General features: G+C 42.9%; 1 protein-coding gene across 2 annotated transcripts; it reads left to right on the top strand.

Moving 5' to 3' along the window:
* Nucleotides 1-1,048: 1,048 nt before the first annotated feature.
* MAJIN (membrane anchored junction protein) lies at nt 1,049-16,453 on the top strand. Of its 2 annotated transcripts, XM_018914899.3 has the most exons (11): nt 1,096-1,166; nt 1,859-1,983; nt 2,270-2,315; nt 3,576-3,651; nt 6,063-6,188; nt 7,516-7,547; nt 8,313-8,422; nt 12,199-12,253; nt 14,998-15,070; nt 15,170-15,317; nt 16,102-16,453. In XM_018914899.3, the coding sequence occupies exons 2-11, from the start codon at nt 1,883-1,885 to the stop codon at nt 16,145-16,147; spliced, it is 813 nt and encodes a 270-aa protein (XP_018770444.1). In that variant the 5' UTR covers nt 1,096-1,166; nt 1,859-1,882; the 3' UTR covers nt 16,148-16,453. The 2 variants fall into 2 exon arrangements, with proteins under 2 accessions (XP_050835398.1, XP_018770444.1); XM_050979441.1 differs by lacking the exon at nt 1,859-1,983 and having other exon boundaries at nt 1,049-1,166.
* The last annotated feature ends 304 nt before the right edge of the window (nt 16,454-16,757 follow it).

Below are 16,757 nucleotides of genomic sequence, written 5' to 3'. Positions count from 1 at the left end.
GATTAAACAAATACCTGCTCTGTAGGCCCTATACTATGGACTACTGTTTCATTGCCTAATTTTCAGGCATCAGTTTGCGACACCTTGTCAAGATGGGACTCTGCCTAGCTGCAAGATCCATTAGTGTTGGGGACTCCCTTGGTGTGCCCCAATAATTTCTTGGAGGGATTCCTGAGGGTGCTGTTCTACTGTAAAGCCAACTAGAGCCTCCCATTTGCTATTGAAGAGCAGCTCAAACAGGACATAGCCCTTCTTGCTGAGATGCACCCAGAAGGGTGGGCTCAGCATCTTTAGAGAAGGTTAGAGTTGTTCGTGAAGCTGTGTTTTCCACTGTGTTATCTGCTTGCTTGAACATTGGTAGCTACCAGTTTCCTGCTTGTGCATGAAACCACTGCATCAATTTACTTCCGGACTCCCTAAACTTATTTTGCTTTTTTAAAAACCAAACAACAGTGAAAATCAATTCAAAATTGTTCTGCAGCTGCTGAATTATTCTCTACATCATGTCTTTACCAATACCGAGGGGTACCAGCATGCTGCTGCTTATGGGAACAGGACTTTACCTCACTGACTGGACAGCGAGGGATGCTGTGTCAGTCCCTGGATATTAACACAGTGGGAAAAGGAAAGATCTTTCAATTCCAGTCTTTCTTAAAGAGATTTAGTATAGAAAATGTTCCAGCTATATAAAGGGAGGACAACAGGAAGCAGCAGAAGTGGAGTGTGTGAGTCAGAAAGGGAAAAGAAAGAAGTGCTGTAGTGGCTAAGGATCGTCCCCAGCCCCTCTCGCCGCAGGTCTAGTGCCTCCTGGAGCCTCTTGGTGCCTGTGCCTCATCTGAGATGCCACCTCAACAGCCCACCCCCGGCCAACTCCAGCACCCGCCACCAGCACGTCCGGCCTCGCTACCCCTCAGAGGAAAGGGGCTGCAGAGCTGGGCCATGCTCCCCCTCCCTACTTGGGCTCAACTGGTCTCGGCGGGATTAGGCTGGGCTCGGCTAGACTCGGCTGGGCTGGTCTTGGCTCGTCACCATTCGGCTCTGTTCGGTTGTGCTCCGCTAGGCGCGGCTAAGCTCTCATTGGCTCGGCTCCATTTGGCTCGGCTTGGCTGTGCTCGGCGTCGCTCAGTCCGCAGCCTCGGCTCGACCCCGCCGGAGGCGTGGGTTCGGTGAGCACAGTGGGACCAGTGGACGTGGAGCGGACGGTGGCCAGTAGGCGCCGGAGCTGTCCGGAGGCCTTTCAGGCCGCCCCCGACTCTGGAAAGGCGACGGCATCTCGCGTCTGGCAGGCCAGAGGCTGGGCCGGCGTCCGCAGCGGGGCCCGGCCTTGCACCAGCGGGCCTGGGCTCTCCGCCCCAGCCCGGGGGCAGCCGGGCCCTGCTCGCCGCTCCTGCGGCGGCCGGGGGCGGGGGGGCATCGGGGACATGCGGTGGGAGTGGGGAACAATTAGTTCTGGCGGGCTGGACTCTCGGGGTAGCCGGGATCCGCGGCAGCCGGGGCTTCCTTCTCATCCGGTGCCGTTCGTGGGCCCCACAGGGCTCTCCGGAGTAGTCTGGTGTGGGGGGGAGCAGGTTTGCCATCCCCGTAGCACGAGGCCCGTAAAGCTTCAGGGACCTCGGCAGAGGCAGTTGGAGGGCAGCACAACTGAAGACGAGGTGACCGTCTGCTCCAGGCCTGTCCTCATATCCTGCTCAAAAACGCAGCTCTCTTGGGACGTTCAGATCAGACGTTTGCAGACTGGTAGGAGAGTTCTCTCTGTGAACGTCCCCTGGAAGAAAAACTGCATATGATCATTCCATACGACAGGAAGAGATGTGGTGAGGGGTTTTAGGAATTAACCTTTGACTCTCCTGCTTTCTAGTCTGGCGTTCAGGGAGAGAGAGATATGTCCTTGAAACCATTCACCTATCCATTGCCCGAAACAAGATTTTTTCATGCTGGCAGGCATGTGTACAAATTTAAAATCCGGTATGGCAACTTCAACAGGTATGTGTGTTAAAGCCCGGAAGTCAGCCTGCTGTTTGTTGGCTGCATGTGGTAGTGAGTGAATACAAGACCTTAAAACACAAAATGCAAGTGAATAGAAAGTTCACGTGGAACAATCCTTGCGAATAAGGGATGTTTTTTAAGAGTAATAGATTAGGAATTAATCTGCCCACTAAGTATTTTATCCTGTTCAGTGGAAATTATGTTTTGTTGGTGTTTATACTCTTGAAATGTAGCTTCATTGTATTTTGACTGGGATGGTTCCAATTCTCTCTTTGTTTCACAGCTCTCCCAGTCTCAGTCTCACTGAAAGCGCTGCCAAGGAGTTGGAGGTAGGAGCTGAGGAAGGTCTGTAGGACCTCAGATGGGTGTTAGGCTGAACAAATTATATGCTTGTTATGGGACTACATTTTGTCAAATGCAGCATTTCAAGTGTGAGCAATGGGGAACTTCCCTGCAGAGTCTGAGTGTTAAAAAAAAAAAAAAAGACACAAATGAAAAGTGTTCCTCAACAGGCAAAATTTAGTGTAGAAGACTCATGCTTTTGTTTGAAATATTCCAAAGAAGCTGCTGACTGTTAAAATTGGACAAATGGAAACTCCTCTTTGTTTAGCTACTTGCACCCAATTCCTGTCTGATTCCTCTTGAGTCATTCTTACAGGAGCTCTTTCCCTGGATTTCAGACTCAACCTCGAAACTGACCTCCACTTTCAAGTTGCCAGGCTTGACTTAGTTGTTAATCCCTCTTGGTTTTTCAGGAGCTGTAGCAGTACTGGTGAGCTGGCTCGATGGAGGCTAATCTAATGCTAAATTGCACATGCTTTCCGTACAACTGTTGAACCAATGGGTGTTCTTTTAATGATGCCATCACTTTGTGTCCAAGCACAAACTGACGGTCACAATGGATCAGTTGTGTTTTTGTCATCTTCCTGAGACAGAAGAAGGCCCCTGGCATTACTAAGAAATTGAAACAAATATACTGCCTGCTTAAAAATGCTCCTTTCAATTACTTAATTTCTAAAAAACTTCAAAGTACAGTAATAGCATTGAAAACCTTACAGAAGAAAATGTGCTGATTTTAATTGACATGAAGAACTACCATTTTTTTCCCCTTTTGAAAATGTTGACATGTGTTACTAGAAAACAATTTGTGTTTGTAGAGGAGGAGTTTGTTGGGCCTTAACTGCAGTTGCCTTATAACTGATTTGGGTCAATATTCAGAGAAAGAGGAGTAGGTAAATGCTGTGTATGTTTTGCTGGAAAAATTAAATGACACTCCTTAAATTTAAAACTTCTTACATTTAAAAGCACACCCCCATTTTCCATAGTAATTCTTCAATGTTAATTCAAGATTAAGGTACTCATTCACCTAAATTTCTATAAGTCTGTCAGTGCAGTGCACTCTAAAATGGCAGGAGGGAGTGGGGAGAAGGGGAGGAGGAAAGCCAGAATATCTAGAACCTGGTCTTCCATGATTCATGCAAACTGTAAAGTAATGTTAATTTTTCCCCAAGTCTTGAAAGCGTACTTGACAGTGGAATTGTGACTATGTTTTTAATATTTTTCCTTTGTTTATTTTTTGGCCTCTCCAGGAAGTGATTCGAGTAATCCTTGGAAATCTTGATAATTTACATCCATTTTCTACAGACCATTTCACCATCTTTCCATGTATCCTTTATTTCGTACTCATAAAAGAAAAGATTCAAGGACTTGAATCTTTTGCATAAGTGAACATTCTTGCATTGCATAAGTGAACATTTATGTGTAGTAGTGTGCAGTTCTTTAGCTGGAGTAGTACTACTTCAATCTTTGCAGTTTGATGTTGGCTGAAGGTATTGTGAACACCTCAGGTGTTGCCTTCACCAGAGAACTGATGTGAGGAGAGTGTTTTGCAGTGTTTTCGTCCAAACAGCCCTGTGTTTCAAGTTAGGTTTAGCCAGGGCAAACAAAGGTTTACATAAAGTGCCAGGAAGCCCATCTCATGCGCTCAGAAGCACAGACGGTGCATTGTTCCTAAAGGTTCGTGGAACGTAAAACACTCCTTACAGACCGAGCAATGCTGGCTCATGGGCAGGGAAACTCACAGTGCTGTTTTTGTTAGATCCCTCAAGGTTAAACCACCATGAGCTTTTGGGGATGGAGGATGGCAGCAAGTGTGAGTCTATACTCATGTCTCCACAGAGATGGCTGAGAGAAGCAAAAAGTACCTCACAGAGTGAGCTTGGCAAGAAACAGTAGTTGAGCTAAGATAATTGGAAGTCCAGACAGGCTTTTGAACACACAAAGCCTGCAGGATTGTCATCCACTTATCCTCGTCCCCTCTTCAGTCCTTGAAGCCTAGAAACAATTGTGAGGCAAATGTCATTGGCACAGCATTCACCTTACTGCACTCACTCCTCTCACTCCTGAGGGACCAGTCAGCAGATCTTTTCCTGTCTTCCCTAAAGTTTGCAGAAGCATTGAGTGCTGTCCACAGACAGTGTTGTAAAAGCTGTGTGTAATTGCACAGCATAGTCATATAGAAGCACAGGTTTCGAGGAGTGTCGTTTCCCAGGATTTCACTTTTGATACAGAAGTGCTGAGGCATTTGAGATTGGATTATTCTAGCTAGCAGCTGTACTAGAGGCTCCTCCTCTTTCTAGGTGTTCTATCATCAGAATACATAAGTGGCCTTCATTTTTTTTCTTTTGGCTTGTGCAACTGCACAGAATTTAGTCGTGTCTGCTACATATTCTGCAGATTTTTAATTTAAAGTGACAATAACTTGATAAAAGAGATGGTAACTGTTAATATTTCTGTTGTAGTTGCTGTTGTGTATTGGGTTGAGAAATTACTCTACTGAGGCTTTTGTGGAAGAGAAAAGTAATTCAGTTAAATGTTAGCATTTTCCTGTCCTAAAGGTGTGTCCATTTTTGGATCAGATCTGGCATCACTTCCTGTGATTCTGAGTGCCCAAGAGTAATGAATACCTCTGAGGCATTCCCCTCCTGTCTTAGAGGTCTAAATTATGCCTCCTAATAGCAGGCAGGAACGAGGCCATCCTTTTTCTCTGTCCAAAGCAGGTACATACAACAGCAATTTACTCGTGTTAGAGTCAAGAAGATAAGGTAGCCAAGAGCATCATTATACAGGAGACACCCAATCGAACCAACATTACTAGTTTGCTCTAAAGCTCAACCAGTTCTGTCTGTGTGTTGAAGAGTGTTTGGTTTATAAACTTGTATTTCTAGAACTTGTAAGTCCATCCACATGTTCAGCCAGCACTGGGCCTGGAAGAAAACTGTGAGCTCAGAGGCCTGGCATGAGGAGTTGTCTTGCAGTGGGTGTGTTGGGCTCTTCTCTGTAGAGTGACAGAGAGTCTTTGTTAAAGACCAATGATGAGTCCCTAAAGCCAAAAATCAGGTATTTTCAGTCCTTAAAGGAACTGATTGTATCAATGTTTCAACACCTTCTGTCCCCAAGATGTTAGTTTCTGCTAGCAAATGAGGACTAACAGTATTCATTTCACCTGTTTCTCCCTGAGATCAGAGGTGTGTGAGGAGACTTATGTCCAGCACCAATTGACCTTCCAAGCCGAATCTCCTGCATGTCAGAACGGCACTCACATGAAGGAATGGCTGTCATGTCAATTATCGTTTTTCCCCTATTTTGAACTGTGAAGTAAATTTAATGATGCTGCTTCTAGGAATCCAAATCCTTTTTAATTTTTAAACAAAATTTAAAATAATTCCTTTTAAATTAGGAAGACTGTTGAGGGTTTTTTTTTATTTATAGGTTTGGAAGGGCCTGGCTTGGTTTTTTTCAGGAGGGTGTCAGTACTGAAAGCAAGCACAGTTAAGGGAACAGAACACTATTAATACAGGTAACTGATGGGGCAGTGTGGATAAATAAACATGGATAAGTGTTTCCTATAGTGTGTTACTGGTGGAGTTTCACAAGTTCATAGTAACAGATTGTATTTGCTCCCTCGTGCACATGTACAGTGTGCTGTGACTTTTGAAGCTTTAGAAGACATTGTCAGGACTCATGCTCCTTTGAAATGTTAGTGTTGTGTTTTTAAGTCTTACCATTCTTCTCAGATTTGAGTAAATGGGAGCGAGTATCAAAAATGAAATTCAAACATGAGAATGTCCATCTTGTGCCTTATCCCTACATTTGCACGTTGTATCTAGAATTGAACTCATTTCAGCGAAACATATCTTGTGGTAAGTCACTGTGATTATGTTTGGGTAATTTCTGTAAACATCTATGATCTTTGTCTTGCTTTTCTCTTTTCCTTTGTCCACTGTATCTGAATCGGAGAGAGCAAAACTGCATATGGGATGCCTGTACTGTGAGTTTGAAATAGTGCTTAACAGGGTATTCCTTATTGTCTCATATTGCTTTTCTAAGATACCCTGAATTCCCCTTTGTCTTTCCAACTACCGGTGACTCTTCAGCTGGTATTTTTATGAAGCTATGCTCAGTGGCTCCCAAGCTTCATTTTTAAAGGTCAGTCAGTGGGCTGGAGGCAGCATATAAATGTATATAGGACACATGTTTTTCTTCTTTGTGCATGACTACATTTGTTGATATAGAAAATCACACTCTTTGTTGCTATTTTCCTAAAGGAATAGTGGATTTTTGTAAAAAAAAAAAAAATGATAGTAATCATGTTAATAATGTCTTTTATATAATTAGCAAACATTTTCACCTCAACAGCATCTCAATTTCCAGGTTTTCTATGAGTTCTCTGAACAACCTCAAGCCACAGCTAAGGACTCTGTGGGACTCTACATTTAAACTCCCCTGTTGTGAAAACTGAGTATTCATACTGTTTCCTGTTGTGATTATCAGGCTTTGGAAAAACTTACTGTTTTTCTTTAGTGACTGCCTAGCAGATAATGGGATCTTTATAAGATGGCCAACTAGTAATTTCTTAGTCTTGCCTATTTGCATTTCCTATCAAACATCCCATGTTTGGATGTAAAGACTTCTAACCGTGGAGAGTTCACTCACTTCCCTGCATACCTGCTACAGTATTTAATTACCTTATCCAGATAGTTGTACAGCATTGCTATTCTAAAATTAGGAACACTGTAAGGCACTGTTACTTTCAGACTTGATGTCTCACATTTCTCTTGGTAGGGATTTTCTTTCAGGCAAATATGTGTGAATCCCATACATCCTACAGCTGGCCAGTATTCTCTAGAGGCTGTGTTCCAGATGTCCTTGTATCTTCCATCTGGTGCCCAAAGCACAGCGAGATGCTAACTGTTCTTCAGGCCCTTCTCTTCTGAAGATAGCTTTGACTTCTTTAAGACAAGCAATTGTCCCATCCCAATGATACCTGGTGTTCATAGCCATGAATTCTGGTTCAGTAAGAGCTGTATTTGAACGTTTTCTATTTCAGTGTATCATATGCAGGTCCAGACTGTTTCACAGTAGTTTATCTTGCTCCTGGAAGAGAAATTGCAGTGCAAAAATGTACTTTTCAGTTGGTTAAAGAAAGTCAAGTCTAAGTATTCACCAAGTTTTATGCCTCTGTTGCAGGTAAAGAAGTAAACAAGGGCAGTGATGAGCTTGTAAGTTGTGCATTTGGTTTTGTTTTGTTGTTTAATTTATGTTTTAAGTATTCTTGAGAAAGAGAATCTATGCCTTTAGGCAATGCTAGAGTTCTCCTACCACTAGGAGTTAGTCAGGCATCTAGGACCACGGCGAGAGACCGTCTTCTGCCAGTTCTGCTGGGCTTGGAAAGCAGTCCTGTATCAGGACCTTAGAGCCTGCTGCCTTCAGTTCCATGGATTTTCTGCAAGCCTGACTGAGTAAGCTGTCCAGTGTTTTCATCACTGGAAGAATCTGTGAGGTTGATATTGCTGAGTAATTAAGTAGCTCCCTACGTACTGTGTCATAAACAGCAAAGTTATGCTTATTTGAGAAGTTTGTTTAATGAGAGCTTAGGATAGGTTTATTTTCAATGTAGGTAAGTGTCTGAATTAATGAAGAATAATTCAAATGCAAATTCCCCCAAGGAAGTGTCCAAATTCCCCTAAGGAATTTTTTCTGTCTCTGCATTCCTGCTATTTTTACATTCCTTGGCAGTCCTCTGAAAATGGAGAAAATAGGATGTCCTAGAAAGAAATACTTTGTTTAAAACTATTGAGCATAATTGCATAATTCTCTGGCTGACCTCCCAGTGCTTGTTTTAGTCCTGAATCCTTTTTTTGTTTTCAGAGTATAAGCAGGAACAATTTTTGCAAAATATGAATGTACTTTTACTATGAATTTTGTTCTAAAATAGAAAAGTCAAAATCAACTGTTACCACTACCAAATTTGCAATCCTTTGAAGGTCAGGAAAAGAAATGAAATGTCAGAAAGTACTGCAATGAAAGAAGCAGTGAAGAGGAGAAGAGTGGAAGTCAGAGATGATACCTCATGCCCACAGTCTTGTATGGACAGGTAAGTTGACTCCAAAAGAGTCTCCCTGGACACATATAATATTCTTAATGTCTCTTGTACCTTCTTCATGCTTCATTTCTGTGTAATCCTTTGCCCCATTTTCCTTCTTCATTTTCTTCGTGGCTAACAGAATCTAAGCATCATTGCTCATTGTCATGGTTTGAGCCTGGCTTAATGCCAGTGCCTCCATGAAAATACTTCTTCTTTGGTATCTACTGTGAGATGTGACCAGAGACAGAGCAGAGCAGGCTGCAACTTAAGAATGAAAGGGAAAAAACTTTATTAACTTAAGACTACAAGAGAAACACACAGAACACAGGATAAAAACTTTCTAAATTTCTTCCTCTTCTTCCCACTAAATTTCTAATTCAGTTATCACCCCTCAGATCACTCACTCTCAGTCCAGCACTACTTTTTAGATAATTAATTCTCAATTCTTTGAGAAGAGAGGAGTCTCTCTTGTACTACAGACTTCCCCAGGAAACAATCGAAATTTCTCGTGTTTCCATGTCACATGTGGCACCACCTGGAGAACATTTGCCATCGTGCCTTCTTCCTTCCATGCCCAGTGCTCTCACCACTGCACATGGACCAGAGCTGCTTCTAGGGTTTTTCTCTTTAAGGATGCTTTGTCCAGTTCTAAAAAAGACCACAGTCTCTCCTTTTGGGACACCTGTACCCCCCAGATTTCACCCCCTGGGGCTGAGGGGTCTCTTGAACAGAGATCATCTTCTTCTTCTCTGAAGACGGAGGGCACCACTACTACCTTCTTCACTTGTCGTCTCTGTTCACACACCTTCACATCACCTCACTCTCTTGGCTCTGAGCCATTGCCTCCCCCTAGAATGCAGTCTCTGTGTCACAGGAACTCAAGTGGTTCTGCCATGGCTATACAAGAAAAGTCTAGCTAAAGGCCAGTCTATCACTTAGGATTCTTCTGAGCCTCTCTCAACGCCTTTTACTAACTCCAGGAAGATCAGCATTTGGCAGGTTTCCATCATCCACAAGAAGGGTTAGAAGTCTTAGGCTCTGCCTGTCCAGAACTCCCATGTCTGGCTGCCCTGCCGGGCACCCCCCCCACCCCTTTCTCCTTCACAAGGGCTGGGCTATCACAGGCACGGGTTCTCTCTGTCTCTCTCCCTCTGGGGGGGGAAATGGTGGGGATGGGGGATGGCTGCCCAAAGCCTCGCAGTGCTCTTCTACCCTTCGAATCTCGCTTCTGTCCCAGGCTTTGCTTACCTCCGGCCGCATGGCCTCCCCTCCCCCCGCCCCCCACCCAGCTTTGAGCTGGGCAAGGGGGAGGTTTGTTCTCTTCCAGGACCAGAACTAAAGAGAGTTTCCCCTGGGAGTTCACAGCTTTTAACTCTCTGTGTTCTCAGAGGCGTATCTATGCCCTCAGTGGACAAACTAGGTGCCAATATTAAAATCTGAACACCCATTGGCTTGACCACACTATCCCAAAAAAAACCTAATTTCTTCTCAAACCACGACACTCATATTGGGAAAAAAGTGGTCCTGGACTTTCCAAGTTCCCATACTATTGACCAGCGCTCTGCCTGTTTAACTCCTCTATGTTCACGTCACCTTTTGAGTCACAGTGAGGTGATAGCCCAGCGGCCAGACAGACCAGTGCACTGGCTTGGACATCTGAGTCTAGGACAGCAAGGGAAGAACTGGAAGCAGTTATCCACCTGCCTCCCAGCCTGCTCCATTGAGCCAGCTGATAAATTCTGCCCTCTGGGCTTGAGGCTGATGGCCTTGGAACTTGCTCTTTTCCAAGTGCCTTAAGGTCTCATGAAATTGCACATGTTGTGTGTATACATGAGTATTCTCATACAACTTCACCATGTTTCTTCAGTAGCTAAACTTCTCATGGTGATTCCCAAGTAGATCTCTATCTCTGGATTTTACAGAATGGTTGAGGTTGGACACGTCCTTTGACATCATAAAGTTCAGACCCCCTCCTGCTTAAGCAGGGTCACCCAAAGCAAGTTCCCTCAGGTCTTGAGTAGACGCTGAGAGTGGAACCACCACAACTGTGGAGAGTCACTTGCAGCGTATGACCACAGTTCTAGTCAAAAAGGTTTTTCTTGTGTTCAAATTTAATTTCACGTTTTGCAGTCTGTGCCCTTTGCCTCTTGTCCTTCCAGAAGACAAGAGGGTTGCAGAAAGCCTAGCTCTCTGTTCTTCATTTCCTCCCATCAGGTGTACATTGGTAAGATCCCATCCAAGCCTTCTCCAGACTAAACAGCCTCATCTCTCAAAGTTTCTCCACTTGAAAAAAACTCCCCAATCCCATCATCATGTTTGCACATGGCCCTTTGCTGTACTGGGGTTTCCGGTCCAGACTGGGGCAGATGGGCCTCAGCAGCCTCGAGCAGAGGGGAGAGATCTCTGCTTGAGGGCAGTGGTTTGGCAGAGTTCTGCCTAATCCAGCTTAGGTTGAATCACATGGCTCAGCTGAATCACCCTTCTGCGTGAGGGTACAGGGCTGGCTCTTGGCTAACCTTTTACTTAGTTCTTGACTACCTCTCAGAAACCCACTGTTACTTACAGGCTGGCAGGCTTCTTTCTTCTTAGAGTGTATTTTTTTAAAAGAAGAAAATCTATACCTATGCTGAATCCTCACAAGTTTGTGGCAAACAATCCTGGATCCATCAGTGGTCAGAAGTGTTTATGTGCACCTTTACCCTCCCATGTATAGACTATATCCAATCATTTACCTTGGTGCCTTATATCCTACCCAATTCCCAAGTGTGATTCAGCCAAATTAACAAAGTCTGAAGAGATATTAACAAAGTCTGAAGACAGTTCTTTTCCTGCTCATACAAATGTATACTCCTTTATTCCTACCCCCATCCCCCTGGCTGTTTCTACTCACAGTACAGCTGTTGGATATGAGGGAGGAATGAGCCCAGGATTCAGAAAGCTTTTTTATTTCTTTTAGCCAAAGACACAAGTTATAGAATAATAAAATACAAGGTCAAAAAGGGCTATTTCATGATCTAGTCTGGCAGTTCTCTCTAGGTCCTAAATCTTGCCACAGCAGTTATGATTAGAACAATCCGTAATTCTTAAGTGTATGCTTGAATTCAAAACCAAATTGGTGAGCACTAGCTTCAAGCCTTCTGTCATTTTTTCCAGTTACACAGTTAGACTGCAGAGCTTATTCAGGCTGAGCATGCCCCAGGAAGGAGTGTGTCTGCTGCAAAGAGACCAGCTTTTTATCTTCTCTTCTTTCTGGGCAAGTTCTTTTGCTCTTAAATTCTCTTGGGGGATTTGGGTTTTCTTAGGGTGCTACTGAGTGTTGAGAAATCAGAATCCCCAAGTTGCACTCCCAGTGATTCTGATCACCTCAAGTGAAGCCAAGATGGTTTTTCTGTACATGCATCCCTTCATACTTCCCCAAATGGAGTTTCCTCTGCCATTTTAATGCTCCATGACCAAGTCTTGTCAGATCTTTCAGTGGTTCTTTGCTATCTGCCCTTGTAACCTTGTAGGATTCACAAGTTTTCTCAGCTGTCTGCTCATCCCTTTTTTCATATAACACCTTTTCTCTTTAACTGCTTGTTTTTCATCATAGAAAAGCAGAATGAGTGCATATTTTCATTTTTAAGGAAGACTTTGAAACATAAGTACAAATATAGATTAAGGGTATATAGATTAAGGGTATATATCTTGTTGAGTTGAGTCCTACTAAAGTCCTGGTTTCTAGTGAAGTACTTGGAGTGGCTGCTTCCTTTTTGTAAATTCAGTTTTTACTTGCTTTCCTTTAGAACTGGAGCTGACTGTGTTCACCACATGAGTAAAGCAGAGCAAGGATTTGGAAAGGTAAGCTACAGAATATTCAAAAAGAGAAAACATCACCTATTTAGTCCTGGACCCTTACAGTGTCAAGCATAAAAATGCCTGCAGGCAATTTGTCCTGTTTTTCCCTGCATCACCCTCATCATTTTTGACTCCTCACAAGACTTAGCAAAGGGATGAGTTATATTTTTTTGGGGATTATGCAAATTTTTCTATTTGTCAAGCTACAAGCTCAGGGGTAAGCTCAGCCTCTGAGAGGTGAGCCTGAGGGGTTCCCTGCCTTTTCTCCAGGACTCCAGTCCTGTCATCTCACATGCTCCTTTATGGAGAACTCCACAAAGGGCCAACAGTGAGCGCTGGCATTTTGTCACTGGCTTTGCTGTGACCATGTGCCACTCCCCACCAGTGTCCCTCTCTCTGCTGATGGCTGTCCAGGCATCACCCTGTTCCTGAAACAGTGCCATGCCTTTTCTCACCATGTCACCAGAAGGCAGATTCATAAGAGGATTGTTCCAGAGGGACTGGCTGTCGCTCTGCGTTCTCCAAAGACCTTGTTAGGAAGAGAAGATTCTTCTAGCCCACAGGCTCCAAGCCTACTCAGATAGAGCTGCTCTTAGTCACACCCTAACACCCATGGATGTTGCATATCCTCCCAAATGCACTTCATATATTTTCTGGATACCCATTCTAAGTTTAGTTCAAATCCCTACCACACTATCACCTTTTTGGCTTTTCCCTCCTTTCTAACTTTTTGGAAGAGAGTTTTTTCCAAGGAGGCAAACACATTTCTCTTAGGTTTGCTCACAAAGGAAGCCCAAAACATTCTTTCAGAACAGGATTTTTTGACAGATTTGTTGGATTTGCAGGATAGGAAGAAGACTGCCTCATAACTCCTTGGGAGCATTCAGTAAAGAATAACTTAGCTAAAACAAGCAGGTTTTTTTGTCTCTAAAACTTGTATCCCTTTTTTCCTCCCATCTGCTTATCTTTGCAGCATAAGTGACAGGTCTCTACACATGTCCTCTCTGGCTTCTTTCCTCAGGTACTCCAAACACTGTTGGTGAGATAAGGATCATTTTCTGAAAGATGCTTTTTTTGTTCTCCATTTTGCTATAATCAATGTCTCCAGAATTCCTCTGTTGTTAGTACAGTTTTCAAGACATTAGAGTCCTTGAATGCTGAAGCTCCAGGTTAGCAGTTTGAACCCTGAGTAATAGTATGACAGGTGTCAGAGGTTACTCTTAAGTTCTTCTTGTGTTAACTAATGTGGGAGGGCATGTCATGAGTGCTTTCCAGGTAAACTGGAACTGTGATGCAAAAATAACTCAGCAAATACCAACTCAGGTGAAAAGAACCTTCTCTGGAACAGCTGCTTGTGACATCATGACTTGTCCTTGAAATTGCACTAGTTAAGGCACTGTTAAACTGAAAGGGTTGTCTGGACACAGACTGTTCTGTTGATGAACACCAGATCAGGTGTCATAAGTACTGTGTGAAATCATGGGCAGAAATCCTCTTATTAAGTCCTAACATGCATTTTTAGAAGATGAAAGCCAAATATTTCTGTGACATGCTTTCCATTTGGGTTTTGTTTGGTTTTTTTCTTTTAATTCAGGATGAGAAGAAAGATTAGGTTTAGGATAAAAACATGCCAGTAGCTCCTGTACTTTATTGGAGTTTTTCTGGTTATTCTTCCAAGGCTTTTTCTCAGTTTTTCAACAGTGTATGGCTTTTCTTTGAAATCCATCTCGTATTTTATAGTGTTTCTCAAAAAGGGAAGGGTTTTGTTAAACAAGAAGGAAATCTGTTTATGTAGTATGTGTGGGATTGACTTAGGGATGTTGGATTTGTAATGAGGAGCAAAACTGCCACAGGCACATGACTATTCAATGGATTGCATTTTCAGCTGTCATCCAAATGTCTCCCAGGCCTGTGATGGTGACATCTAGTCAGGATGAATGTGGTCAAACCTGCACATCTTTTCACTTACACAGTGCACCAGTGAGAGTCAAAGAAAGAAAGAGACTCAGCCTGTCACTCCAGAGAATTTTCCTAACTTAGTTAATGCTGTCAGACTAAACTGCAAAGACCTCAGGCCATCAGAGGCTTGGAATTTTGTGTTAACCTGAGCTTAGATGCGGCATTTGGGGACATGGTTTAGTGGTGGCCTTGGCAGTGCCAGGTTAGCAGCTGGACTCAATCTTACAGGGCTTTTCCAACCTAAATGGTTCTGAGATTAGTGCCAGGGAAACACCATTAGGACCTGTCATTGTTTTAGGGTTTACTCTCTTTTAGAAGCTTACCTGCTGATTCTCCTGTGTTTCTTTATGCTTATTTTGTTTTGTGTGGTACTTGCTTCTGGAACTTTCCATTTTTGTCCCTTCTGAATTAAGTCTGTGTCCGAGGACTATGTCTTAGAAGGATGAATGTCCAGGGGCCTGCATGGTCTAGGGGCTGTCGTTTCCCCACAGCTCTTCTGTTCATGTTTTTTGAAATCTCTCTCTATTCCATAGCTACTATTAGTTCACCATCTGGTATGCTAAAATCTTCTAAATAAATTACAGTTTTATGTTATGTCCTGGTGAAGGAGGTGTAAAAATACCTTGGTGAAGAAAGTCCTCATCGTAACAGAAAACAATCCCCAAATGAAACCACACAACAAAGACTTAGACCTTGTTTTTTAATACTTCTAGGAAGCAAACTAACAGAAATCTCTCTACAATAGAATTTTGCATTATGTAACAGTTCTTGGGTTCTTTTCCTTTTAGAATTCCTCCAAAGCAAATGAGCTTGAGTTCAGCCCAGCACCCCTTACTAAAGACTGTGACCAACTGGGTTTCTGTGAGTAAGGAATTCCTTACTGAGTTTCATTCCCCTGGATATGCAGGGAGTGTGTAGAGAGCAAAGTTGTGGTTTTGTTCTTGCTGCTTTTTCTTACAGGGGGGCCTGTGGAATTTGCCCTTAAACAAAAAAGAGTAGCTGTCAGTCAGGCTGCGGGTGCAGTCCAGCTGCTGCAGCAAATGGACCAAACAGGAAAGAAAGGAAACGTGAAGTCAGAAGGAAGAGGTCTCTCACGGTTTTGGAGAAGGTACTAATCCTACACTGATGAGCAGAGGCAGTCCTGGCTCTGTCCAAACCTGTATTAAAGGCTGATTCTGCAGTGCCAAGTTGTTATCCATAATTTTGAAAGACAGAGACATTTTTTCTGTGGTTAAACCCAAGTCTCCCAAGGCAAAAAAAGGGGATGTCATTTTATCTCATGCTAAGGGGCAGCATTACCACTAAATGATCCTCTTCTGAACTGTCTTTGGGAAAAACTCCTGATGAGAGAGGGTCACTGAACCTCCATCACAGCCCTTATACAAAGCGGCTTTTCTCAGCTGAGAAGTGCCAGCTAAAAGAGTCTTCCTGGATGGATCGTCAGCCCCTGAAGCTGCATGTGACCTTTATTTGGCCATTGAACAAATCTGGACTTTGTAACTCTGACTCCCATTTTAAATGAAAATCGGTGTCACTGTTCAGACACTTGCTGGCTGGCCAAAGGGGATGTCTTATGCTGCTGAGGTTGGATCCTGTGAGTTCCATCCATCACTGCACAGAACCAGGTGGATATTGGCAGCTGCTGTTTTTTGATTTTATTTTTTTTTTAATAAAACTCCTTGTTAATTGGAATGTGTGCCATTCCTTTAATGACTGAGACCAGATCATTAGTGCACAAGTTATTCATTGTTTCCTCTTTTTTTTCAGTTTCCATCTGTATTGTTTTGTACTGGCATTGTGTCCTTCTGTCGGACAGAAATTAGCTTTTTTCCCGATATTCAGAGAAGTATTTTAAGTCTAACGTGCTCTTCTTGTTGTTACTGTTTCCCCAGCATCATCTTTTCACCACTACAACATCTTTTTGGTGGAAAAAACTGACCTGGAAGTACTAATTGTTGTGGAAAGGTAGATTTGTAGTATGAATATTGGGTTGCACTGTTTCTTCTGTAAGCATTGTAAAGCTTTCTTAAAAGCATTGCTTGTCTCAGCTATTAAATGTTTTAAATTCTACTTTTCTAATGTTTTCAAAGTAACATTCCGAAGACGTTGGGTGCGAACAACATGTTGGGTTTTTCTTCACATCTTAGAGATTTTGGAATAGAGCAAGAAACTTTAAGATTTTGATGCTTAAGTGTCATAAATTGTGAATTTCATGTTATGTGGTATTCTAATAAAACAAGCATCAATTTGGAACTGTGTGTTATTTTAATCAGACTTACCCATGTAGAAGATACTCTTTGCCCCAAAGAAGCAGCAAAGGTTTCTAGTATTAGATGGACTTCAGTATGCTTCACAGCTTTGAAAAGGTCAAAATTAAACATTTTGCATTAGATATTGCCACTACATTACAACTTGGGTAATTATTTATGCATTCAAAATGTAATGGGATGAGGTTGGAATTGAAGATTTCAGACATGCCAAAGGCCACACTCAGGCAGCTTTTTGTTGCCATGCTTATGCTTTTTAAATGATCTATCATTCTTGAACG

The sequence above is a fragment of the Serinus canaria genome, chromosome 12 (genome assembly GCF_022539315.1).
Source record: "Serinus canaria isolate serCan28SL12 chromosome 12, serCan2020, whole genome shotgun sequence".
NCBI lineage: Eukaryota > Metazoa > Chordata > Aves > Passeriformes > Fringillidae > Serinus > Serinus canaria.
The sequence above is the reverse complement of the archived record's forward strand: the minus strand, read 5'-3'. Positions and strand labels throughout refer to the sequence as shown.

Coding starts and splice junctions, on each gene's coding strand:
- MAJIN (XM_018914899.3), top strand. CDS start 1,883: ATGTCCTTGAAACCATTCACCTATCCATTGCCCGAAACAAGATTTTTT. Junction 6,189..7,515: donor TCAGCGAAACATATCTTGTG/GTAAGTCACTGT, acceptor CCTCTGTTGCAG/GTAAAGAAGTAAACAAGGGC. Junction 7,548..8,312: donor ACAAGGGCAGTGATGAGCTT/GTAAGTTGTGCA, acceptor AATCCTTTGAAG/GTCAGGAAAAGAAATGAAAT.